The 27021-nt window shown below is 47.1% G+C and overlaps 1 protein-coding gene across 2 annotated transcripts in view; it reads left to right on the top strand.

Moving 5' to 3' along the window:
- Positions 1–27021, top strand: part of CHRM4 (cholinergic receptor muscarinic 4) — a 55642-nt gene that overhangs the window by 6127 nt on the left and 22494 nt on the right. The window contains exon 2 of one of the 2 annotated variants that reach the window (XM_073658865.1): positions 15025–15095. The exons of the other annotated variant lie outside the window; for it this stretch is intronic. Within the exon in view, the coding sequence (XP_073514966.1) occupies positions 15056–15095 (40 nt within the window). The 5' untranslated portion in view covers positions 15025–15055. The remainder of the gene's footprint in view (positions 1–15024; positions 15096–27021) is intronic. 2 annotated transcript variants of the gene reach the window in all.

Below are 27021 nucleotides of genomic sequence, written 5' to 3'. Positions count from 1 at the left end.
CCCAAAACTGCTCCCCAATATGTGTGTAAATGTGGGCATGACCAGAACATGTGCAATATCCCTGCTACCTGTTGGGCGCACCTCGGGCGTCCAGAATCAGTTCTAAGACCTATTTTAAACATTTTAGGTGATCTGTACACTCTGTGAATGACATAGAGCTGTGAGAGTCGTTTGGGCTCACTAGGCGAAAGATTGGGTTTGTATTCCAGCACCGAAGCCCCCTCATCATCTGTGATGACACCAATATCCGGCTCCCATTTCCGTTTAACCAACAGAGGGAAGCTCTTAAGGAAGACAAAGAGAAGGTCATTGTAGACACTGGATATTACCCCCTTCGTGGCTCCATCTGAGCAAATAATGTCCAATATCACATCTCTCTGAGTTTTAACATCTTTCACTTTACATTGGGCTCTATAGGTGTGTTTGAGTTGACAGTATTGGTAGAAGCAGCTATCAGGTTGATGGAACTCTTTTTGCAGATAATCAAAGGATTTAAGCCCCTCATTGCCAATCACCTGGTGAACATACTGTATACCCATTTATTGAGCATCTTGAAACAGCCACACCGCTAGTTTTCAGAGAGTCCTGAATTTCAGCTGATGTTATTTGTGGGTTTTTCTTTGCATCCCGAACAATTTTTCTTGCAGTTGTGGCCGAAATTTTTGTTGGTCTACCTGACCGTGGTTTTGTTTTTACGGAGCCGCTGATTTTTCCATTTGTTAATCAGTTTGAACGCTGCTGACTGGCATTATCAATTCCTTGGATATTTTTTTGTACCCCTTTCCTGTGTTATACAGTTCGTAGATCTGTTGACAATTCTTTTGCTTTCCCCATGACTCACAATCCAGAAACGTCAGTGGCTGGATGAAAGATGCAAGAATCTGTCTGGATCCCAGAAACTCACTCAGCTTTTATGCACACACAGTGATTACAAGCAAACAGGATGTGACCTTTAGTAGCTATTGAAACCCATTTGTGTCAAATTCTGTGCATGTTATCAGGCCAAAATCACCAGGGTATGTGAACTTTTGATCAGGGTCATTTGGATGTTTTTGGTTGTCATTAAGATTTAAAAAGAGAAAACACAGTAGTTTGACAATAAATGGTTTCACCCAACCAATAACCATGAGTGGAGAAAAAGGGTTTTTTGTTATCATTCATATTCTCTGAAACAAGGCCAAGAAAGCAAAAATTCTGCCGGGGTATGTAAACTTTTGAGCACAACTGTATTTTAGTATGATATATTGTAGGACCTATGAATGTGTTGAGCAATAAATCAAATTATACATATGTCGTAGAGCTTATTATGGAGCGGAGTGAGACTGTGCCTGAGAGAGAAACCAATATATAGAGCCTGAATAAGTGGTCTGAACATAGATGGGGAAATAAAATGCCTTTTTATTATGGTTACAAGTGGGTACGTGGAGGCAAAGTTAAAAATTAAATAACTTGGTACCCCCCAAAAAAATAAATTGCAGGACAGACACCAGAACGAGGTGAACCTAGAACATGGTTAGATTTGTATGTTTGATAGATGGAATATAAAGTGCAGGGAGTGCCTTAAATAAATATAATAAATGAAGCACCAGTATAACTGTAAATCAATATATGTATAAGATGGATAAGATAAAAAGAGCAGAAGGTGCCTACGTTATGACCATACGGAGTATGTAAGACATAGAGTTGAGAGAGCCAGCAATGCATAGGACTATAGTATGCTGAAAGATAGTAGCAGTTACATGGGTTCCTCTAAAGTGCAAGACTGCCTTAGGCAAGTATGATGCAAATAATGCCTCAGATAAATATAAAGACAGTGTTATGACCATAAGAAACATGCAAGAACAATAGTTGAAATATACTTGGCCAGCGATGTATAGCACTATAGTATGCTAGAAAATGGTTGCATGGGTTCTACGCCTATAGTAGGTCCTGAAAGTCAGTACATTGTTTATTGCACAAACCATCACCAACATTGGTGTATAATTGTAGCATGGTCTAGGAAGTTGATATAATCATACCTGGGTCCTGTAAAGAGTGTGGCGCTCACCACAATGCCTGAGAGCTGTCTATGGACCCTCCTGGGAAGGATGGGGCGGGAGAGCTGCCTGGGAGCCCTCCCGGGAAGGATTAGGGGGGAAGGATGGTGCGGGAGGGCCGCCTGGAGGCCCTCTCGGGGAGGATGGTGCGGGAGGGCCGCCTGGAGGCCCTCTCGGGGAGGATGGTGCGGGAGGGCCGCCTGGAGGCCCTCTCGGGGAGGATGGTGCGGGAGGGCCGCCTGGAGGCCCTCTCGGGGAGGATGGTGCGGGAGGGCCGCCTGGAGGCCCTCTCGGGGAGGATGGTGCGGGAGGGCCGCCTGGAAGCCCTCTCGGGGAGGATGGTGCGGGAGGGCCGCCTGGGGGCCCTCTCGGGGAGGATGGTGGAGGGAGGGCCGCCAGGGGGCCCTCTCGGGGAGGATGGTGGAGGGAGGGCCGCCTGGGGGCCCTCTCGGGGAGGATGGTGGAGGGAGGGCCGCCTGGGGGCCCTCTCGGGGAGGATGGTGGAGGGAGGGCCGCCTGGGGGCCCTCTCGGGGAGGATGGTGGCGGGAGGGCCGCCTGGGGGCCCTCTCGGGGAGGATGGTGGCGGGAGGGCCGCCTGGGGGCCCTCTCGGGGAGGATGGTGGCGGGAGGGCCGCCTGGGGGCCCTCTCGGGGAGGATGGTGGCGGGAGGGCCGCCTGGGCGCCCTCTCGGGGAGGATGGTGGCGGGAGGGCCGCCTGGGGGCCCTCCCGGGGAGGATGGTGCGGGAGGGCCGTCTGGGTATGGCCCAGCCTGGTAATTTAGTGTGACATGACGTCAATAAATGTGATCAGAAGTCATATAAAGTGTAATTGTAACATGGCAGAAAACATGAGACCATGTAAGATGCTTGCGGTATTTATGGTCTGAGACGTATATTTGCCGGTCTATTACAGTGTAGCAGAATGCGTTAACATATGGAAACTAGTTATGGAATTGCATTATATGTGAACACATCTGAGACGGTGCAAGAGAATTGCATTATATGTGGGCTGACTGAGAGTACAGAATAATTGCATTACGTGTGGACAGACCTTACATGAAGTGCAGGGGAATCGCATTATATGTCTCCTGACGGAGCAGCGTGCATGACAATTGCATTATTTGTGGCAATCTGCAAGTGAAGATGGATTACATTACTATGTGGTCCGTAAGGGAGGGTGCATGCAAAATGTTTTGGATGGAAAAAGCTAATAGGAACAAGGGGCAAATATATAATACACAGAGGGCTTATTAATAAAGTGCCACTTATCAGTATGAAGATTTCATCTACTCCCAGATTACGGTAAGTAGTCGGCAGAATATCCAACAGGCTCCTCGTGCCTTTGTCAAAGCGATGAACATAACTTGGTTTACACAATGGGCACAGTCACTAACAAGTGAAGCATGCAGCACCCATAGGGGAATCTGATCCACAATAAGTTGTAACTAGTACAAGTTGCCCATAACTATATCCCCCACAGTTAACCTGCAAATGTCCCATGCTGGGGGTTGCGGTAAAGTGCAGAGAACAACGGGTTCCAGCTAACTGCGCAGGAGGGAAAGTGCATTGAGAGATGACCATTACATACACTGGCGACCAAAAGTTTTGCATTAACTTTTAAAGTGTTAATCCTTCTGTCTTGTGGTTGTGATGCCATTTTCCTGGTGATTTTAGTAAACCGGAAGCAAATGGTTGTCAGCTATAAGGAAAAAAAATTGTGTGTGACATTGTTTTATCCTTTTACGTCTTAGTTTTCAGCATTTGCTGGGCCAAATGTTTTGCATATTTTGTCATGGGTAGTCGAATTTTGCCTAAAATTTTTATTTGTGTGTGTTTTTAGGATAAAACATGGCAGAGACAAAGACCAATTTATCCCCAGATGTCAGGAAGCTTATTATTCTGAGAGAGAAGTCAGGCAAAAGCCATAAAGAGGCGGCTCTGGAATTCACCTGTTCTTAGAGTCAAGTAGAAAGAAAGAAAGTCCTGGAACAGCTGACAAACCTAGAAGTGGACGACCGCGGAAAACTTCTTCCAGAGCTGATCACATTATTAAGAAAAAGTCAGTATCTGAAGTCCATAAAAGTGCTGGACAGATTTCACACAAAATGGTGCAACAGCTAAGAGCAGTAGGGTGAATGCATGAGGTCCAGTCAAGAAGCCTTTCATCTCTGCAAGAACCGGAAGGTCTGACTTGATTTTGCCGAAGAACAATGAAAAAAGACAGATTGGATTCATCTGACCACAACACCTTAGACCAATCTGTTTGGCAGTGATGGCGGCATTATATAAACCGCCCGATGTGAAAACGTAATGATGTAAGGTACCAAACACCTACAGTGAAACATGGTGGAGGCAATGTCATGGTTTGGGGATGCTTTTCTGCATCTGCCATTGGCCCTGTGCATAGAATTGATGGAAATATGAATGCTACCATGTACAAGGATATACTAGAGAATGTAATGCTGTCACATGGTTCAACCAAAGTAGGCAGGAGATGGAAATTCTAGCAAGACAATGATCCTAAGCACACATCCAATTTAGTAAAAAATTGGTTAGCAAAGAAAAATGTTCACCTGTTGCAATGGCCGAGGCAATCACCTGATTTACACCCTATAGAGCACCTTTGGGATGAGTTAGGGCGATGAGTTGGGGCCTGTACCCATAGCAATACAGATGAATTGTTTGCAGATTTGCAAATGGAAAGGAGCAAGATCCTTCAAGATGTTTTGAATCCCCTGTGGCTTCGATGCCTTGTCGGTGCGGTGCAATAATTACAGCAAGAGGTTCTGCTACAAAATGCTAAGTTCTGGCATTGTAAGCAATGAATTACTCTCTATGTTGTGATCAATAAATAGTAGATGCAAAACTTTTGGCCGTCAGTTTTCTTTAATTAAATGACCAGACCGATACTCAAAAGCATTGTGGGTAACATTAAGGTCTTGCCTGATGACAACTTCATGCACTTTCAATTCATCACCAGGAAAATGGCGGCAACAACAACCAGACAGAAGGAATCACACTTTAAAGAGAAAAAAAGATTCCCCAGCCAGAATATTGGCAATTTTTCAGGCGGGTCCCCTTTAAGACCGACCAGCGTCATGCCGTTCAACATGAATGGCTGAATTAATCCCAGATTACTGCAACGAGAAAATAACTGGTAAATTGGCCCATGAATGATGCGCGCTTGTGAACGTGGGTAATTTTGGGAGCTACGGTTCATGTAGTATAGAATATAATTACACATAATGATTAGTTATCAGGACGTCCTCATTTTATACATTATGTCAACACTGGAGATACAAACTAACCACAGAAACAAATTGAATCTATTGGAGCGAGTGCTGATTAGCATCACATTGTTCTGCATCTTCTTCTTAAAGGAACATTACGCCTAAATACGACCACCATCCAACATGCATCGTCTACAAATATCTGTTTAAGAGATTGCATAACTTTACAGAACTTAAAGGGGAACTTCGCTTTTAGCGGCTAAGGAGCATTAAACGGGGTCCTTGTACTTTTAGACCACTTGATCTCAATCTCCAAATTCGCTTGATGAATTGTGTTGTCTTACCTCTGAAAAATCCCTCAAATGCCAGCCATTGGCGGTCTCCCTTCTATCTAACCTGCTGCTCACTGCCTGTTGTGAGGAATAATCCATCTCTAGCAGCAGAGACGCCACGATGGATTACAGCAAGTGGGTGACAAGTGGCAGAGCGGGAGACTCCGCCCAGTTCCTGGACATCACACTGGTTGGTTTGTGCACCTAAATCCAGTTTTATTTTGTATTTTTACTTGCCCATAGATTCCCCGACACTCCTCCATCCTACTGGCAAGATTCCTGGCCGATCTCGTCCAACCTGGTCAACACCTAACCACTGCAGCCAATCATTGGCCACAGTGACGATACAACGACATGAGAAACATAGACTCTGCTGCCCCCTTTTTTTTTTTTTTTCTCTAGACTCCCTCTTTGGACACCACTGTCCTCTTGCAGGTCCCCCCTGTCCTCTCCAGACCCCCTTGTCCCACACAGACCCCTCTTTATCATCCAGGCCCTTTTATACTCTTCAGACTTTTCTCTAGCCTTCATACATCTCCTGAGCGCTCCAAACTCTCATGTCCACCCAGATACCATCTCACTCCCCAAGCTGCTCCGTCCTATCCGAGGACCCCTGTTCTAGAATTCAGTGGGGGTCTCAGTGGTCAAACCCTCAGCAAAAAAAATTGCTTTAGTAGGAAACCCCTTTAAAATTGTATTTATGCAAAAATGGAAAACCCTTTTAATTTTACATTCCACTTATTCTCATAGTTACTGCTGGCCGGCAAATCTGATTATAGAGCAGAAAGTGTGCGGTGCGGAACAAAAAATCTCACCGGCAGAATTTTTGCAGACTCTGATAAACTCTCGGCACGTACACGTCGTCCTTATCACATGAGAACTTTTTTTTTTTTTGTGTGATGTGTTCTACTTTTATCTGCATTCACAGTGAGCCGGTCATATATAAACGGGAACCAGCTAAAAAAAAAAAAACTGTGTGAACACAGCCTAAACGCCCTATGTTGGTTTTGTACTCTAGATGAAGATTCCTCTGTCCACCGGGATTTTTCAGGAGCAGACTCCTGGACTTGCAGTAATTTTTAGGTTTTTATTTCTATTTTTTTTTTTTAACAGGTAAGTTTGGTTTCTGCATAATTTGCATCTATAGAAGGATTTGCTGTCAGTGATTCAATGCAATATTAAAATAAGCAGCGAGTGATGAACTAATATTGATTGACAGGTAGCGGAGTGGCAGGTGAGTGGGAGTCGGATTTTAGACGTTTTTATGACGGCCCAGGTAATCTCCATGGAACAAATTGTATGAGCAAAAGAGCTGCAAAAAAAAAAAAAAATTGCACGTTAATGTGTGCAAAAAAGAGAAAAATATATAAAAAATTAGCGACAAGCTCGATTTTTTTTTTTTTAAAGTGCACGTAGTACATTAGATAGCAGATCCCTCTGCTAGGAGTGAGCCTAAGAGTGCCCACCCCCCATCATACCAAAACTCCACCCAAATCACAGCTTTTTGCTTTATAGTTCATTTAATTGGGTAGCACTTGCATTTAGATTTCGTGTAAAGGCAAATCCCTGCTTAGGACCCTCAAATAGAAATGTGCTTCTTTTGGAGCCGTCCCTAATATGACATGAACTTCCAGTCATCTGACCGCCATGTTAATACTACACGTTCCCACTTTATGGAAAGGGGATGACAATGCCTTCAATTGTTCACAATTAAAGCACCCCAGATTGGATAAAGTTATAGTAAGGGATGTCGCTGCGTTGCCTACATAAGTCACAATCCTGTCACAGACATTTAAGCCCCACTGCCAGGCTGCCCCAAAATTGCAAAGCAGTGTCCTCTTTAAGGTATGGATTGCCTAACCTGCCCAATTCTGGGATAAAGTAACACAATCAGCCCTGTTGAGCTGTATGTATGGGGACATACAGTTCTGCGGACCCGGGACCACCGCTGGAGAGTGCAGGAATGCCCACTAATAGGAGGGGATTACAGAGCCCTTCCCCTTTTTGTGGTCTGGATTGTCCCTGGATAATGCGGACTGTTACTTAGCATGAACATGGTGCCCATACAATTCTATGGACCTCTAAAACACGGCACGGGATCCCCCCCCAAAAAATAAGAAGGAACGCCCACTTTTGGGTGAGGTTTACGTAACCGTAGCAGTATGGTTTACTGGATTGTCCCAACCCAAAAGTGCTGTTGGCAGTAGAATTTGTATGTTAATACACAAGGAGCGGAAGTTTTTGGTATATGCATAGATGGGCCAAATGATTACCTGCGGATTTACCCAGACTTTTTCGATCAAATCCATGGGTTGAGCTGCTTGAAAACTAAAGGTACAACAGTGCCCCGGCGGTGGTGATTTTTAGCGGGTGAGTCACGGCACTTTCCTTCACTTTCATACATTTTGGAGCACAATTATTTTTCTTCCTTAAATCCTGACCGTGGGGTCCATCATGCACATTTTATTTTAATGTCTCGAGTCTGGCCAGCTGAGCTTTGAGCATATACGGATTAAGACCAAGACGCGGCTTGTATTGAGGGGAGTGTGTTTGGGAAGAGGTAGGGGGTCATCTAAGATCAATTTTCATTACCGCACAAAAAAAAAAAATCCTGTCTCTCCTGGCTATTTTTGGTTAATGTGACAATTCTGCCATTTATTGTTTGTCTATACTGGGTGGTAGAAGACCTTTTTTTTTTCCTTTCCTGTGCGGTTTATTTGACTGTTTGGCAGATTTGGGGAGATCCTTGTAGTTGGTTTGAGAATGAATCGCATGCCTCACCCAAAAGAGAAAAGTTGTCCCAACTAGTCTGCCTTTTTTGGGGGGGCTCCTGTTGGGGGAAGATGATGTCCCAGGAAGTGGGTACATATCAGAAACGACCATCTGTGGTTGTTCATGGTTCCCTCTGCAAGATTGGTGGCCGTTTCTTCCATGCAACTCTTTGCAAGAATGAAGTGGAGAAGGTCTTAGGAGCTAAGTCTTATAAGATCGGAGTGATTGATTGGAATTATTCCAGTACTTCCTGGGGAGGTCCGATGGTGCAGATGCCTAAGGTAAGGTACCAGACCCTACAACACAATCACTGTGGTCTCCACATCTTTTTCGTAAAACGTCAACTCCCATCGTACCAGCCGTGGGCTGTCGGGCCGTGTTGGGAGTCGTAGATTCATAACGGCTGCAGAGTCACAGGTTCAAGACATCTACTTTAAGGCATCCAGTCACTTTGGGATGAAATCATCGATTGTCGCTGAATATTAATGTAAATCAAAGGAGAAAACCTACAGGAAATGAGTATTAATGTCGGGCCGTATTCTGTACGGAGCAAGCAGATGGATGCAACCTCATTAGAGCGAGCGGGAGAAATACTGCAAGACAGTGCGATGTGCATTAAGGAGAAGTCTGGTGCAAAAGAAGGATGCATATGGCGATGTGGGACTGCGCCGATTATCATTAAATATTTTCACTTCAGCGGCGTTCGTGTTTGATTAATATTATCCTCTGGATTCATAAACCTTACAGCGGACATAGTGATTTTTATTGGTCTGCCGTCTTTACTTGTATACAGGCTTCGATTTAAAGGGATTTTGCAACAAGATGTGGCATGAGTTACTGATCGTGGAGGTTTAGCTGCCGATCCTTAAAAGGAGCTTTCCAGATATTTTAATATTAAAGCCCTATCCGTATGATGGGTGGTTGTGGGGTCTGATTTTCGATCAGTTGATTGCAGCGGTTTTACTTCCTGGAAGGGGAATAGCGCCATAGATTTGTATAGTGGCCATAAAGGGTACTGCAAGCGCTCTCCCATTCTCTTGAATTTCCCTTGTTGCTGGTAGCCAGTAGTGACACTGGACAGAGAAAAAGCTGAATGGGGCTTTGGTCTCTTCCTTCTGTGTTGGTAGAAGTCGCGTTAGTTGGACTTGCACTGTTTTGCAATGTCTGATCCATTCGGAGCTGTTAGAAAAGCAAATAATTTTTAACTACTTTGTGTTTTCCATGTCGCTACTAAGCACAGGGAATGTTACCGCAGCTATGAGACCCCACCAAACGGCTCTGCTTATCGCCACTTCCAGAACCCTTGTAAATGCAACGTTACCAAAAAGTGAGATACAAAGGTTAACACTAGTCATGGTTTTTGACAAGGAGACATGCAAAGTCTTACATCTGGGCAAGAAAAATGAAAAAACATATACAGAATGGGAGGAATAGGGCTAAGCAGCAGCACATGTGAAAAAGACTTAGGTATACTAATAGATCATAGACTGAACATGAGTCAACAGTGTGATGCAGCAGCACATGTGAAAAAGACTTAGTTATACTAATAGATCACAGGCTGCACATGAGTCAACAGTGTGATGCAGCAGCAAAAAAGGCAAATACAATTCTGGGATGCATTAACAGAAGCATACAGTCTAGATCACGTGAAGTCATTATCGGACTTTACTCCTCCTTGGTCAGACCTCATCTGGAATACTGTGTCTAGTTCTGGGCACCACATCTTAAAAAAGACATGAAGAAAACTGGAGCAAGTTCAGAGAAGAGCGACCAGAATGGTGACTGGTCTGCAAACCATGTCCTATGAGGAACGGTTAGAGGATCTGGGAATGTTTAGCTTGCAAAAAAGAAGACTGAGAGGAGACTTAATAGCTGTCTACAAATATCTGAAGGGCTGTCACTGTGTAGAGGGATCATCCTTATTCTCATTTTCACAAAGAAAGACTAGAAGCAATGGGATGAAACTTAATGGGAGAAGATACAGATTAGAGATTGGAAAAAACTTTTTGACAGTGAGGTGATCAATGAGTGGAACAGGCGGCCACGAGAGGTGGTGAGTTCTCCTTGAATAGAAGTCTTCATACAACGGCCAGACAGACATGTGTCTGAGATGGTTTAGTGACTCCTGCATTGAGCAGGGGGTTGGACACGAGGACCCTGGAGGTCCCTTCCAATGAGAATATCCTACCGGAGATGTTCTCCTTCTCTTTTGAGAGTCCTCAAAAATATATCTAGCAAAATACAATAAATAGAAGGGAGAAGGTAGGGATGCAGCTGCAGTTTGTGAGGCTGCATTCTTTGGGAGGGCGGCAGAAGTGGGGAGACTTTGGCTCATTGTGCTGGTGCGACACAGGAACAACACAGCTGACATGGAGATAGAAAGTTTTCTAAGAGACCCCCATCTAGTGCACAGTCATGTTTGACAGAGGGACGAGTATGTATATCACAGCCCGAGGTCCATAGTTTAATTTTATTTCCAAAATCATGAACTTTGTCATTTTAATGTTGATGTGAACGTGTACATTGTGAGTATATAAAATATATCATGTGGCATGTGACACAAAGCGTGAAGTTCTCAGTCACAAAACCTGAGTTTGCCCCGGGGGTCCTGGTAGAATTTCTTGCCTGAGGTCACCACTGGAGATGACCAGTATCTGGAGCAGCATGGACATCCAATATCGGGCACAATAGGGTGACGATACTATTATATGGACGCCTGTATGGGTTTTTTTGCTATGGAAAATCTTAAACTTTACACTGAGTTGGAAATTCTGTGATTTTCTTCTGTATCATCTGTTGCCTACATTGCTACTATTATGTGTGCACTGCATGTAATATATCCATTGTTATTTGGCACTACGTGGACGGTACAAGCTCATCCCGAGATGCTTTCCATAGAAATGGAAGCCTTCACCTTGACAAGACGCTGTGACCTACCTTCAGAAAGTAGGCCAGGTTCAGAGCTCGTCATCGCTGAAGGCAAACTTATATTATAAGCCCTTTATTGTCAGGTAATGGAGGAGGAAGTGTTATATTTATGGGGTCCAAACATTTTGCACGAGGCGAAGAACTGGCACCTGAGCCAATGCAGCCATTCAGTAATTCTAAGAGGGCTGTAATATTCCGCTGGGATTGTATCCATATCCTCATATTTCCACACATCAACACATCAGTTCTGGAACAATGGCGTCTATACAGAGCTGGATCTAAGTTTACACTTTGCATTCAATCTGCCTTTTTAAGGGTGGGTTCAGATTTGGAGCTGATGCATATGGCGCAGAATTTTATGCCAGTACATGGAGTCCTTTACAGTTTTGTGCTACCCTTCCTCAGTAGAATGCACACACGCCCTGCGTTTTTGTTTTTTTTTCCCCGGCCCTTGATGGCCACCCCTCGCCCGTTAATCCCTGGCTTGGCTAGCGCATGTTCTGCACATCCTCCCCCCCCCCATCCCTCTTTCCCCTTCAGGGCTTGGCTAGCGCCCGCGCTCTGCACTCCCAACCCCACCCCTCGAGCTTGGCTAGCGCCCACACTTTGCGTTCCCCTGCTCCCCTTCCCGGGCTTGGCTAGTTCTTGCATTCTGCGTTTCCCCGGGCTTGGCTTGCCTTCTGCGTTTCTCCGGGCTTGGCTAGCGTCCGCGCTCTGCATTTCCCCCGCCACAGGCTTGGCTAGCGCCCACGGTGAGCGTTTCCACTGCCCTGGGCTTGGCTAGCGCCCGCGCTCTGCGTCCCCTTCCCAGGCTTGGCTAGCGCTCACGTTCTGCGTTTCCCCGGGCTTGGCTAGCACCCACGCTCTGAGTTTCCTCCGCCCCGGGTTTGGCTAGCGCCCGCGCTCTGAGTTTCCCTGAAGATTGCCCAAGATTACTGATGGGCAAGTCACGGCCGTATTATTTATCTACAGTTAGGACCATATATATTTGGACAGAGACAACATTTTTCTAATTTTGGTTCTAGACATTACCACAATGAATTTTAAACAAAACAATTCAGATGCAGTTGAAGTTCAGACTTTCAGCTTTCATTTGAGGGTGTCCACATTTAAAATTGGATGAAGGGTTTAGGAGTTTCAGCTCCTTAACATGTGCCACCCTGTTTTTAAAGGGACCAAAAGTAATTGGACAATTGACTCCAAGGCTATTTCATGGACAGGTGTGGGCAATCCCTTCGTCATGTCATTCTCAATTAAGCAGATAAAAGGCCTGGAGGTGATTTGAGGTGTGGTGTGTAGCATCGGCGTCTCTGCCCCCTGCCAGGCAGAGACGCCGTCCCTCTCACCTCCTCTCTCCCCGCTCAGCCTCCTCCAGCGCTCCTTTTCCTGCTGCGGCCGTCCTAAGGAGTCCCCGGCCAATAGCCGAGGGTCCTCCCATATATAAGGCACCTCCTCCAAAATGGAGGTGCCCAAGCAATGTTGTTGCACAGTGTTTCTGACCTCTGCTTCAGCCCTCAGGTCCCGCTGCTAGCCTGACTTCCAGTCTTGCCCGCCGTCTGTTACCTGCCTGTAACCTGCCGTGCCTGCCAGCCCGCTCACCTGGGAGCACTTGCCTGTTGCCTGCCTGTTACCTGCCGTGCCTGCCAGTCCGCTCACCTGGGAGCACTTGCCTGTTGGCTGCCTGTGACCTGCCGTCACTTGCCGTGACCACCTAGAGACTCCTGCCGTCACTTGCCGTGACCACCTGCAGTCCACCTAGAGACTCCTGCCGTCACTTGCCGTGACCACCTAGAGACTCCTGCCGTCACTTGCCGTGACCACCTGCAGCCCACCTAGAGACTCCTGCCATCTCTTGCCGTGTCTACCTGATAGCCTACCTGGAGGCTTCCGTTCGCCAGCAGGCTGCTGTGCCTACCTGCTATTCCGGTCAGTCCCTGCCATTTGTACCGTGGGAGTCATCTGCTCCCTTACAAGGTCGTCCCCAGAGTAGCACCTGGTCCCTCGGCTCGGTCCCTCCCTGGTCACGGAGTCGTTAGCCTCCGTACGACCTGGGTCGGTCCGGGTTGATACTTAGTTACGCTCCTCTGGGTCCCTCCTTGCACCGTAGCACAGAGGTTCCACCCCCCGAACCCGTTACATGGTGCTTGCATTTGGAAGGTTTTGCTGTGAAGTAAACATGTGGTCAAAGGAGCTCTCCATGCAGGTGAAACAAGCCATCCTTAAGCTGCAAAAACAGAAAAAAACCATGCGAGAAATTGCTACAATATTAGGAGTGGCAAAATCTACAGTTTGGTGCATCCTGAGAAAGAAAGAAAGCACTGGTGAACTCATCAATGCAAAAAGACCTGGGCGCCCACGGAAGACAACAGTGGTGTATGATCGCAGAATAATCTCCATGGTGAAGAGAAACCCCTTCACAACAGCCAACCAAGTGAAGAACACTCTCCAGGAGGTAGGCGTATCAATATCCAAATCTACCATAAAGAGAAGACTGCATGAAAGTAAATACAGAGGGTTCACTGCACGGTGCAAGTCACTCATAAGCATCAAGAAGAAAAAGGCTAGACTGGACTTTGCTAAAAAAAACATCTAAAAAAGCCAGCATAGTTCTGGAAGAACATTCTTTGAACAGATGAAACCAAGATCAACCTCTACCAGAATGATGGAAAGAGAAAAGTATGGCGAAGGCGTGGTACAGCTCATGATCCAAAGCATACCACATCATCTGTAAAGCACGGCGGAGGCAGTGTGATGGCGCGGGCATGCATGGCTGCCAGTAGCACTGGGTCACTAGTGTTTATTGATGATGTGACACAGGACAGAAGCAGCCGAATGAATTCTGATGTATTCAGAGCCATACTGTGTGCTCAGATCCAGCCAAATGCAGCCAAACTGATTGGTCGTCGTTTCATACTACAGATGAACAATGACTCAAAACATAAAGCCAAAGCAACCCAGGAGTTTATTAAAGCAAAGAAGTGGAATATTCTTGAATGGCCAAGTCAATCACCTGATTTCAACCCAATTGAGCATGCATTTCACTTGTTAAAGACTAAACTTCAGACAGAAAGGCCCAGAAACAAACAGCAACTGAAAACCACCGCAGTGAAGGCCTGGCAGAGCATCAAAAAGGAGGAGACACAGCGTCTGGTGATGTCCATGAGTTCAAGACTTCAGGCAGTCATTGCCAACAAAGGGTTTTCAACGAAGTACTAGAAATGAACATTTTATTTACAATTATTTAATCTGTCCAATTACTTTTGGTCCCTTTAAAAAACAGGGTGGCACATGTTAAGGAGCTGAAACTGCTAAACCCTTCATCCAATTTTAATGTGGATACCCTCAAATGAAAGCTGAAAGTCTGAACTCCAACTGCATCTGAGTAGTTTTGTATAAAATTCATTGTGGTAATGTCTAGAACCAAAATTAGAAAAATGTTGTCTCTGTCCAAATATATATGGACCTAACTGTATATTATGCCATTCAAAAAGTACACGCCTGTTCCCGGAGGGCCAGCCTACTCTCTACATATCACATTTGAGCACCGCTGTCATTAACTGTGAGCTGGGACCTAATATGTCGTTTCTAAGTGCAAATGATGAATCTATATTTATATTGTACAGTGTAATACATTGGATTAAGTATGTGAATTGCAGTAATTACTTACATCCACCTCGTCTGTGCAAAGGCTTATCTCATTAATTGGAGATCCGTAATTTCCACAGCACCTCGGCAGACTAATAAGAATATCAGGAGATGTTGATTTGGAGACTTAATAAAGCAGCCGAGCTCATAGGTAAGTTATGGTTCTTTACTCGAGAGACTCCTTTTTTTTTTCTTATACTATTTAAAAAAAAAAAAAAAAAAAAAGTCTGAATAAGGGATCTCAAGACCTGGTAAGGCCAGAAGGTGCAGTCGCAACACAATGTATGGAGGGACCCACGCTTTGAAATGACCCTGTTGGCACATCCCTACCTGAGGAATGCATCTTTACCTTATATCTGTCAGTTGTGAAGGTATGGAGACACGGCAACTCTACCAGAATGTCCTGGAGATCTCATAAAACGCGAGGAGACCTCCCAGAAGAGTTAGCAAATCTGGGTGCTGCAGAAGCTTCCTAAAACCTCCCTGAAATTGATGCTCTTTTAAAGCTCCCAGAACATGACGTCAAGGTGCTTCGTCATCAAACTGGGCTCCTGCTCATTTCAGGTGGAAACCGGGGGTCTGGAATGGGTGTTTTATGCAAATATAATACTGTATTCCAGAATCTCGTACAAGACGTTGACCAGTATGAGGCATGGTATTCTGCTAAAATCATGGTGACAAGTTTGGTCTTTTTTTTATTTTATGCAAATATTGTGTGTGTTGCCCACTTTGACTGCAACCATCAATAATGGAGGGGTCACAATCCTGCAGGCATAGAGTCCGTGCTCTGCAACCCGTAACTCAAAGCTCTTGGTTCCGAATGCAAATGTTAGAACCTTATTGTTTGTTTTTTCCATCTTGTGTTTTGCGGTCACGTGACCATCTGCCTTTATATTCCAGCTCCGCCCTTATGGCTGTGCTGGACTTCAGTGTTGTTTGACTGTTTTGCTAGCCAGGTGCTTCGGTGCCTATCTGTCAGTTCGCTTGATCCTTCTGGGACCTCTAGTACCTTTTTGTCAGTTTATCTTTTTGTGTTCTGCAACAACTTCTCTGTTTAGGAGGTGTCTGATTTTTGTTCCAGTCCTTAGTTCTTTTAGGGACCCTCCCCTTATGCTATAGGTCTTCGTTCAGACTAGCCGAGGACTAAGACAAGTCTGTTCGCTAGGAACAGGCAGCCCGCTACATCATAGGGATTCAGCTTAGTCTTACTGTAGGGATAGCTTACCCCTCTCTTTCCTTAGTACTTGTTGCAGATCATAACAGTAAGTCCAGCCCAAAAAAAAGAAAGGAAAGAAATTCGGGGAACAGTATGGCTTCTGTCCAAGTTTTGGGTCAATGCTTGCAGGGATTGTCTCTGGAGGTGGCCGAGCTCAGCAACACGTGAGTAGCTGTTCTGGAGCGCATTTTGTAGAACCCAAGGTAGGACTGCCTGATGTTTTTTATGGTAAACAGCAAGATTTTTTTTTCCTTTAAAAATGCTTGTTATATTTTCATTTGAGACCAAAGTCCTCTGGGAATGAATCACAGCGCATTGGTTTTATTATGTCACTTTTGCGCAATGAACTACAGGGGTGGGCCTTTTCTCTCCAACCTAATGATCCATGCTAAAGGTCTGTAGAGGAGTTTTTTTACTGCTATGGGTCTATTATATGACGATCCTGATCGAATCTCATCTGCTGAGGCAGAACTCAGGCGTTTGAATCAGGGGTCAGGTGATGTTGAAAATTATTGCACACACACTTTAGAAGGTGGGCTTCAGAAGTCAAATGGAATGATCCTGATCTGAAATGTCTATTTCTTGCTGGTCTGAGTGAAAGGGTTAAGGATTTGCTAATTGCATTCCTCGCACCTGAGACTCTACAGGATGCCATGCAATTAACTGTTCGTGTGGATAGGAGGCTGAGATTTAGGCAGAATGAGGTAAAGACTCCTGTAATGCCAGGTCCTAGTCCCCAGAAAATCTACTCAGACGGCAGAGAACCTATGGAGGTTGTGGCGAAGTCGCTCCCCTCTCAGGAAAGAGTCCGGAGGTTCGCTGAGGGATTGTGTCTTTATTGTGGTAAAGCTGACCATTTGATTAAGTATTGTGAGCTTCGTTTAAGTAAAGAGAAAAAAAAAATGGTCAGTTACGCCCGTATAGCTTGATTACGCTCTGCAGGAGTATTTCTTTCAGGGAGTACTACTTTGCAGGAAAATTTGATTGAATTTCAGGTATTTGTGGATTGTGGTTCAACACTTAATGTGATTGATAAAGGGTTTTTGGAAAACCTTAAATTGAAATCCAAACCTTTGTCATCACCTATTTCTGTGGTTGCAATTGATAACACTCCTTTGAAATGTATTACTCACAAGGTTGCTGCATTTCCCCTCACTATCAATGGAGTTCACCAAGAAATTTTGGACTTGGTTGTTTTGGATAATTTGCCCTCTCCGGTCGTTCAAGGATTGCCTTGGTTAAAACTGCACAATCCTTTATTGGACTGGTCTACTAATGTGATTAAGTCTTGGAGTCCGACGTGCTATGATAAATGTTGTAATGGTCGCATTGCGGCTGTGGAAAAAGGGGAATTACCTGTACCTATTCAAGATTTTTGGAGGGTTTTTTCAGAGGAGGAGTCGCAAGTTTTACCTCCTCATAGGGATTATGATTGCGCCATTGAGTTTGTTCCGGGAGCTACTCTTCCCAAGAGTCGCTTGTTTAATCTGACTATCCCTGAAAGAAAGGCCTTGGAGGAGTACATACAGACTAGCCTGGCTGCTGGTCACATTAGACCTTCTAAGTCGCCTGTGGCAGTTGGATTTTTCTTTGTTAAAAAAAAGGACGGCGGTTTACGTCCATTTCTGGATTTTCGTGAAATTAATAAAATTACCGTACGCAATTCCTACCCATTGCCGTTAATTCCTGACTTGTTTAACCAGTTAGTGGGAGCCAAGTGGTTCTCCAAAATTGATCTCCGGGGGGCATGCAATTTGTTACGAGTGAAGGAGGGTGATGAATGGAAAACTGCTTTTAACACTCCTGTGGGTCATTTTGAGAATCTGGTGATGCCTTTTGGTCTTACTAATGCTCCTGCATTTTTTCAGAACCTTACTAATGACATCCTGAGACCTTTGATTGGTAAGAATGTGGTTGTGTATTTGGATGACATTTTGATTTATTCACCAGATTTGGAGTCCCATTGGCAGAGTGTACGTGAAGTTTTGCAGTTATTGAGTAATAATTCACTCTTTGCTAAGCTGGAGAAATGTGAGTTCGCTGTGCAGAGAATTAGTTTTTTGGGCTACATTGTCTCCAGCGAGGGCTTTGAGATGGACCCGGTGAAGGTTCAGGCTGTGCTGGAATGGCTTAGGCCTATTAGTTTGAAATCTATACAGAGATTTTGGGGTTTTGCCAATTATTACAGGAAATTCATTAAGAATTTTTCTGTAATTGTTAAACCTCTAACCGATCTCACCAAGAAAGGTGCGAATACGGTCCAGTGGACTACTGAGGCCATTGAAGCGTTTGAGTATCTCAAGGAAAGGTTCAGTTCTGCCCCCATCCTTATGCAGCCTGATGAGACCAAACCTTTTTTGGTCGAGGTCGATGCTTCATCTGTGGGGGGTGGAGTACATCCTTGTGCCTTCTTTTCGAAAAAAATTTCGGAAACCGAACTGAATTATGATGTTGGAAATCGGGAGTTGCTGGCTATTAAACTCTCGTTTGAACATTGGCGTCATTTTTTGGAAGGTGCTAGATTTCCTATTCAGTTTTTCACAGATCATAAGAATTTGATCTATCTTGATGCCGCCAAGCTCTTGAATGCCAGTCAAGCTAGGTGGGCACTTTTTTTTTTTTCTCGGTTTCATTTTTCTGTTACCTATATCCCTGGTACTAAGAATGTTAAAGCCGTTGCTTTATCTCGCAGCTTCTCTCCTACGGTCGGTGCCGAGGAGGAGGAGAGCATTTTGCAGAAAGGAGTTGTGGTGGCGGCATTGGACTCCGTTTTGGAGAATGGGATTCTGAAAGCTCAAGATGATGCTCCATCTAACACTCCCCCTGGGAGGTTGTTCGTGCCTAGAATCTTTAGGAGAGATTTGTTTGTGGAGTGTCATGAGTCTCGGTTGGCAGGTCATCCAGGAATTTCTGAGACTAAGACTTATCAGTCGCAGTTTTTGGTGTCTTGGATGGCAGAAGGAAGTCATCAAGTGGGTGCGTCAGTGTACTGTGTGTGCTAGGTCAAAGGCTTCACATGCTCCTGCTGCGGGGTTGCTTTGCCCTCTGGAGGTTCCTAGTGCACCTTGGACGCATCTCACAATGGATTTTATTACTGATCTGCCTGTGTCCGAGGGTTTTACTGTCATCTGGGTGGTCGTGGACCGTTTTAGTAAGATGTGTCATTTGGTTCCCTTCATTAAGTTGCCCTGCGCCAAGACGCTCGCTAAGGCGTTTGTTAAGGAGATTGTCAAGCTCCATGGCGTTCCTACCGACATTGTTTCCGATAGGGGACCTCAGTTTGTGGCTCACTTTTGGCGTGCTTTTTGTGACAGGTTGGGAGTCCATTTGTAATTTTCGTCTGGTTATCATCCTGAGTCTAATGGACAGACTGAAAGAAAGAACCTGGATGTTGAACAGTTTTTGCGTTGTTTTGTGGCGGACAATCAAGAGGGGTGGTCTGAGTTTCTGCCTCTCGCAGAATTTGCTCTTAACAATCATACATCCTCCTCTGCTGGGTGTTCTCCTTTTTTGTGTTGTACTGGGAGACATCCGTCTTTTGGTTCGTTTTCCAAATTGGGGTCGGCGGTGCCGGAGGAGGAGAATTTTTCCCGTGATTTGGAGAGAGTTTGGACTAATGTACGTTGCAACCTTCAAGAGGCTAACAAGAAGTATTTTGACAGGAAACGTAATGAGGTTTTGTTTACTGTGGGTGACATGGTTTGGTTGTCCTCAAGGAACTTGCGGTTGAGGATTCCCTCTAAAAAATTGGGTCCGAAGTTTGTGGGTCCATTTAAAGTGCTTCAGGTTATTAACCCGTCTGCTGTTAGGTTGGATGTCCCTACTTCCTGGAAGATTAATCTTGTGTTTCATGTTTCCTTGTTGAAAAAAGCTGATATATCTGGTAGGGACGCCACTGTCACAGTTCCTCCTGTGGTGGAAGACGGCGAATATGAAATTTCTCATATCTTGAATTCTAGATGGCATAGAGGGAGATTACAGTATCTTGTCTCCTGGAAGGGTTTCGGTCCCGAAGATAACTCCTGGGTAAGGACGGATGATGTCTCTGTTCATAGGCTTGTTAGAGCTTTCCACAGGAGGTTTCCGGATAGGCCTGGGCCTGGAGGATCCGGAGGATCCTCATAAAAGAGGGGGTACTGTTAGAACCCTCCTGTTTTTTTTTTTCCATCTTGTGTTTTGCGGTCACGTGACCACCTGCCTTTATATTCCAGCTCCACCCTTATGGCTGTGCTGGACTTCAGTGTTTGACTGTTTTGCTAGCCAGGTGCTTCGGTGCCTCTGTCAGTTCGCTTGATCCTTCTGGGACCTCTAGTACCTTTTTGCCAGTTTATCTTTTTGTGTTCTGCAACAACTTCTCTGTTTAGGAGGTGTCCCATTTTTGTTCCAGTCCTTAGTTCTTTTAGGGACCCCTCCCCTTATGCTATAGGTCTTCGCTCAGACTAGCCGAGTCTGTTCACTAGGAACAGGCAGCCCGCTACATCGTAGGGATTCAGCTTAGTCTTACTGTAGGGATAGCTTACCCCTCTCTTTCCTTAGTACTTGTTGCAGGTCATAACAGCAAAATCTGCAACAAGACTCCAACTACCATGTGCCATTTATGCTACCGATTTGCGCAGCCTCCACCCCAGGACCTAGAGGGGACTACAAATTTGTTTTTCTTCACTATTGCACATGAGTCCACCACTCACTGCTGATTTTTCCTGAAGTAAAGGCTCCTCTTTAAGTTCTTCTGATCTTGAGACGTTATCTGTGAATATCCCTGTCCTGCTCTTCTCTGGTTTCTTGAGTGATTTCTCTCCCCGTTCTCTGCATACAGAATTATCTTTACCATGCAGCAGAGGGAGAACGTTTTCAAAGTCGCGATTGTCAGGCTCACAAGCTCCATTATGGAGTTGGATCGGGTCTGAGTCCGGGCTCTGTGCGGCCGCTCATGGTCTCCTCTATGTCTGTATGGAGCTTGTGCACTGGGTGCAGTCATGGGGGGCAGATAAGGGTCTTCCCCAAACTGTTCCCACAAAGCTGAAGCTACAATTGTCCATAATGTCTTGTGCTGAAGATTAAGATTTCCCATCACTGGAGCTGAAGGTCTGCGGCCGCCCCCCTGATAACAGCCCATAGCATTATCCTTCTCCACCATCTGTACAGCACAATGCAGTCAGGGGGTAACGTCCTCCTGGAATCACCAAACCCAGACTCCTCCATCAGACGCAGATAGAGAAGTGCGATCCGTCAAGGCACAGGACACGTCTCCTCCAGAGTCCAGTGGTGGCGGCTTTTCACCACTCCATCCGAGGCACAGCATTGTGCTTGGTGATGTATGGCTACAGCAGCTGCTCGGGTATGAAGCTCCCGTCTGGGGCACAGTGCTTCTGCTGATTGTTAATACCAATGGAGGTTTGGGGTCAGCCGAGAATTAGTGACGTTTCTGTCCTTTGCTCCTCAGCACTCGGCCCCCCGCTCTGTAACGTTAAGGGGTCTCCACTCCGTAGCCGAGTTGCTGCGGTTCCATCCTCTTCTCAGTAATATCACTCACAGGTGATGGGGGAAGATCCAGGAGGAAGAAATGCCATGGACGGACTTCTTACCCCGGTGGCTCCTATTACAGGACGCGCTGGTATCAGGGAGCGCTGCACCACCGGCCGATCTGTCACATGGTAGTAACGGCAGATGGCATGGCGGGGGGCCAAATACAAAGACCGGGGGCAACGGGGCCTGAGGTTTTGCACCAGGGGGCAATGAGACTGAAGGAAAATCCTGAAAATCCGTGATTAAGTCGTGCAGCCGGTACTTTCCTCCATATCTTGGGATCGGTTTACCGAACTTATACCAACATCATAAGTCATACGGCTCCTACTGATCTGTTCTTTGCTGATTAATGTCTGTAGGACGCAGACACGGATCCAAAAATAGCAGATTCTGCTTTAGCTGCCCCCTTTTTTGGTAATTCCAGTAAGTGGTCCCTGTCTCTTTCCATCACTGTCACCGTTCCAACCTGAGTGTTTTCCCATGTCAGGATGAGTGAGCATATTACTCGCATCTTCATAAATCAAGAGTTTTTCTCCCTCATGTGAAAAGACGCGTCTATTTATCCTGTTCGGAGTCTTCCTCGTCGCTCCCTCCTCCCGGCCCCAGGAGACAAGCATCTGGGTTTAATTTGGTATTTGCCTAATAGAAGGATATGTCACAGCGGTGTCAGGCGGTGTACTGATTAGGATGGCGGTAGGATTGCTGTCTGCTTCCTCTGACTCTGGTATTGAAATACTTGTCTTTTTAAGGGGCTGCCACAGATAAGACGACTTTGTGATTTTTTTTTATTTTTTATTTTTCCCCTATGCAATGTGTGCGAAACCACGGCGGGGAAGTCTATCAGCGGTAATTAGCAGAACTGAGTCGTTATATTGGTATAGATTGTCTGCAGCATATACAACGTGCAATGCAAGGAGCGGCTTCTCTTTCCTCCAACAACACGCCGATATTGGGGCTTATACGTTACCCCGGACTGTTCTTATTGTAATCCTGTTTTTACTTTTCTTATTGTTTGTAATTTCCGGTGTACGTGAGGAATAACAATGTCTCTGGCCAATCTATGATTTTGTATTCTGCATTATTCACCACTCTTCCCCCTATGTAGGTTTTTCTCTCAAATTTTCAGTTGCCTCTGAGCTAGAGGGTGGAGACGAGCTGCTATGTCTCCCATACACAGACATGAGGGATTCCTGCTCTCCTGTCTGTGTAGCATATAAGCAGCTAGTATTATATACTGAGCTGTGGGGTGAGAAATACTTACTAATAAGCAGCAAAAGCATAGAGGAGATTATACAGTAGTACTGAGCAGTGTGGCTGTGAGTGCAACTCTGGAGGGAGGTAAACAGTTGCTTGAAGAAAGAAGGCACCAGACGGATAGAGGACATTATACAGCAATACTGAACAGAGTGGCTGTGAAACCAGCTGTGGGGCTAGATAAACACTTGCTAGAAAGCAACAGAAGCATAGAGGTTATTATGCAGAAGTTGTCACGCAAGGTGTGGGAGAGACTTAGTGCAACACAAAGGGAAGAGGGAAAGGGGGGGGGGAGGTGGAGACCTCTTAGGGGAGACAGGGTGACACTAGATAAACCTAACGTCCATGTATTGGCTCTTAACTAATCGCTGCATGCGAACCTCACCCTGTCTTTCCCTGGCGTTTGGCTCAAGCGAGGGAAGGGAGGAGATGAGCACTAGTCGATCTCCACTAAACACTATAAACAAGGAAGGACAAACAGGGGAAAGTGTTTTAGCTTTAGATGACTCCTGACAAATGCACAAACATGTCCTCAAGCTCCAGAGAGGAAAAGGTACTGCTCTTGCTAAGCCTTCACAAGGAATAATGAATATCGCCGACACCTCCCTCTAGAGCACACCAGGTATTTATACACCCAGGCCAGGGAGTTAATTAGCCAGAGGGAGGTAGCCACTGGGTCCTAGAGACTGCCTCTAAGAAGATGTCTGTAATGCCAAACGTAGAGATCTCCTGCAACCAACTGCAGGGCGACTGTCTATCACCTCTGACACACCCGTGACAGTAGTACTTAGCAGTGTGGCTGTGAATGCAAATCTAGAGGAAGGCAAAATAGTTTCTTTAAGCTGAATCTGTGCTGATTGCTTCTCATTCCACCTTCCACCTCACCTCTCCATAAACTTCAGTAGATGGATGTAATCTGACACCTAAGGGAGCTGATAGTGCGTTTTGCTGTAATTTAATGTGGCGCCTCTGAGGGTTCAGTCGCCACAGAGGTACTGCACCTCACCCAGAGGTGTGGTGTCTCCTTCTCTCAGGTAAGGTGGGAGTGCTGCCTGGAACCCCAAACACCTGCATCCAACACTACACCACTCCAGACCAGCTGGAGGGGCAAGATGCAATGTGTGTTTCCTGCTGAGCCCTGTCCCTGGCTGGAGCGGGGGGAACCAGAAGTGGGTGTGGGTGGAGGAAGTAGTTAGAGGGAGCACCATCACAGTAGGTATATAATGGGAAGCCATTTTAGTGTGGCAGGAGAGAGGAGTCGAGTAGTGAGAGGAGAGCAGTTCAGAAGAACAGTCCGGGAGCAGAGTCTCATTAGGAGCTCTGCTCCACAAGTAGGGCCTGGTCTGGAGGCCCCGGAGGGGAGCAGGGAGTAAGCTCCGTTCTAAGAAGGGATCCTAGGGGGTACGGCGAGTGCAGGACGGCACCCGTACGCCCCGAATCTGTCAGACAGAGGGATCGTAAGCCGCATTCTAATACCCTTGGGGGTCAAGCAGGTCTGTGAACTCCCACGCACAGGAGGGACTTCAGAGCACCTGAGCAGGATTGAGAGTGGGCAGCGCAGGGCAGGAGGGAGAAAGACCCAGCGTGAAGTCGGTCTGGCTAGGAACACGAGAAAATGGGGTTCTGTCTGGTACTCCTAATCTGCCTGAGGAAGAGCTGAACCCCTGCCTGGTGAACGCAGCGCGACGCGGGAGGCTGTAAGCTGACAATGCACCCTGAGGAACTAAAGAACTGTGAGTAAAGACTCGGATGACTGCACCGTACCGCCTATGTCCATTATTTCGTCCGCGCCATCTTTCCCCCTGCACTACAACGCCCAGCGCAACTTACACTACCTACACTGCCCTGGAGCAAGCTCTACCTGTGGAGAGCCACACCATCCCTGCTGCCGTATCACCAGCTCCAGAGGACTGCTCCGCAGCGGCGGCTCCCTTTAGCCGCATTCCACAGGTGGCGTCACGAACAATCCCAAAAACCCCATATAAGAATATCCCCCCCCCCTTTTGAGTGACCGCCCTGGGCCACGGACCGGGCCAGCCACCGTGATATCCCCCAACCGGCATTCAGAAGCCCGGCTGCCGAGTACCCCACGGCCCTGGGGGAGCGTCATCTTCTGGCGTCATGAACAGGATACGTGACCGACCCATTATCGGCGGGTATTGTGTGCCTAAGAACTGTGTTATGGTACTGAATGTGGCGCCCGCCCCAGAAGAACGGGCGCCATTATGTGCGTGCTAAAGAACAACAAAATGGAACCTCCCATCATGGGCCGGGTCCCGGAATGGCGCCAAAAGCAAACCCTGCCCCTTGCAACAGTGACTGTCCGCGTAGATGTGTCCGTCAAGACAAGCAGGCCGTCTCAAGGAGTGACCGACAGCAGATTGCCATGGGACCGCCCCCGAAAGAGGAGAGGAGGAGGAGAAAAGGAATGGAGACAGGGTGTGGTCTTAACCAGTCTAGACAGACCGCACCCGGCAGCCAGGATGGATGGACGCGAAGACGAAGCCTCCTCCTCTAGCCTGCTGCAGCAAGCAACCCCCCCCCCCCCCCATCCTAGAGGGAGAAGCAGGAAAATTGTCCCCGGAGGACGCAGAGTTCCTCCAGAAAGAGGTCCTGGAGCTGAGCCAACGTGTGGAACAGGCTCAGCAAGCAGCGGTCACCCAATGGAGGAGTGAGCTGCTAGAAAAGTTGGCAGCACGGCGGAAAGCCGCACCAGACACCAGCAGCGGCACCGCAGCCCCGGCGGAGCACCAGGAGGCTGTATACAGCGCAGGAGCAGGTAGGAAGGAATCCCCTGTCCCGGGCGCTGCAAGCGCCGACCTGCTCCTGGGCCTCTTTCCTCAGTACTCCCCGTATGCCGCCATGCCCTCTCTAGAGCAGCTGCTCTGCCCGGAACCTCCACCCCCGGGTGCTGACCCTGAGGATCCCACATTTTGTGCCCTCCCGGAGGCTCCACTCCCGGGCGCTGAAGCCAGGGGCCTGCTACTGGATGCCCTCCCGGCGCCTCCACCTCCGGCACCTGAGTAGGTATACAGAGCGCCGGCCTTTGATTGGTCCGCCTGGTTCGAGGACCAGCAGCCGATACCAGCTGCCCGGTTTCCTGTTCCAGCGGAGAGGAGTTTTGCTGGGACAACCAGGGGGGGGACCTGATGGGGTTCCCGAGGGAGACTAAGGCCGAAGCCCTGCAGAGGAAGGAGTTCTGCAGGCAGGAGCTCCAGCAGCTGGAAAAGGAGCGGCGCTCTCGGCGGGCGCGCTGGGAACGCCTGGAGGCCCGGGACAAGGCCGCAAAGGCCCAAGTTCGCCAGGTGGAGTCAGCCCACCCCGGCCCCCGCGACGAAGGAGTCGTAGTAAAGTTTGACCTGAAGGCTGGGTGGGGCTTTATAAGAGATCCCATCTTTGCGAGGGATGTCTTTGTAAACCGGCGGGATGTTGAGCCCGAGCTGGAAGAGGGCCATCCCGACCGGAACCTGTACCCGGGGGACCGCGTCACATACACACGTCACCACGGAGAACGCGGGTGGTACGCCCTGCAAGTGTACCGCGTCATCGAGGACACCCCCCCCCCCCCCTGCACGACATACCTTATGACCCGGCCGGGTCAGGTAAGAACCAGCAGTACCCCAGGTGGGGACCCCACTACCAAGTGTAGTAAGTGGGACTAGACAGTGTGTATATAATTACCCGTAAGGGCATAAAAAGACAGTAGGGCAGAGGACGTTGATCTCCCTAAAAACTTTCCATTGTATATAATTGCACTTCTTAAAGTGCACCCTAATGGTTTTATATCAGCAACAAATGACCTCAGAAGAAAAACCGTCTGGCGTGGCGGAAGACGTGGTCCTGCACCAGGATCATCTATGCCCTGCAGCCACGCCCAGGGCCTACGTTGAGAGTTTGCGGACGGGTCCCTCATGCTGCTACTTGTTGCACCTGTTTAAAAGTAACCCAGCGTGAAGTCGGTCTGGCTAGGAACACGAGAAAGTGGGGTTCTGTCTGGTACTCCTAATCTGCGTGAGGAAGAGCTGAACCCCTGCCTGGTGAACGCAGCGCGACGCGGGAGGCTGTAAGCTGACAGTGCACC

This window comes from Phyllobates terribilis, unplaced genomic scaffold (assembly GCF_046119375.1).
Source record: "Phyllobates terribilis strain yellow unplaced genomic scaffold, ASM4611937v1 Scaffold_13__5_contigs__length_258822181, whole genome shotgun sequence".
NCBI lineage: Eukaryota > Metazoa > Chordata > Amphibia > Anura > Dendrobatidae > Phyllobates > Phyllobates terribilis.
The sequence above is the reverse complement of the archived record's forward strand: the minus strand, read 5'-3'. Positions and strand labels throughout refer to the sequence as shown.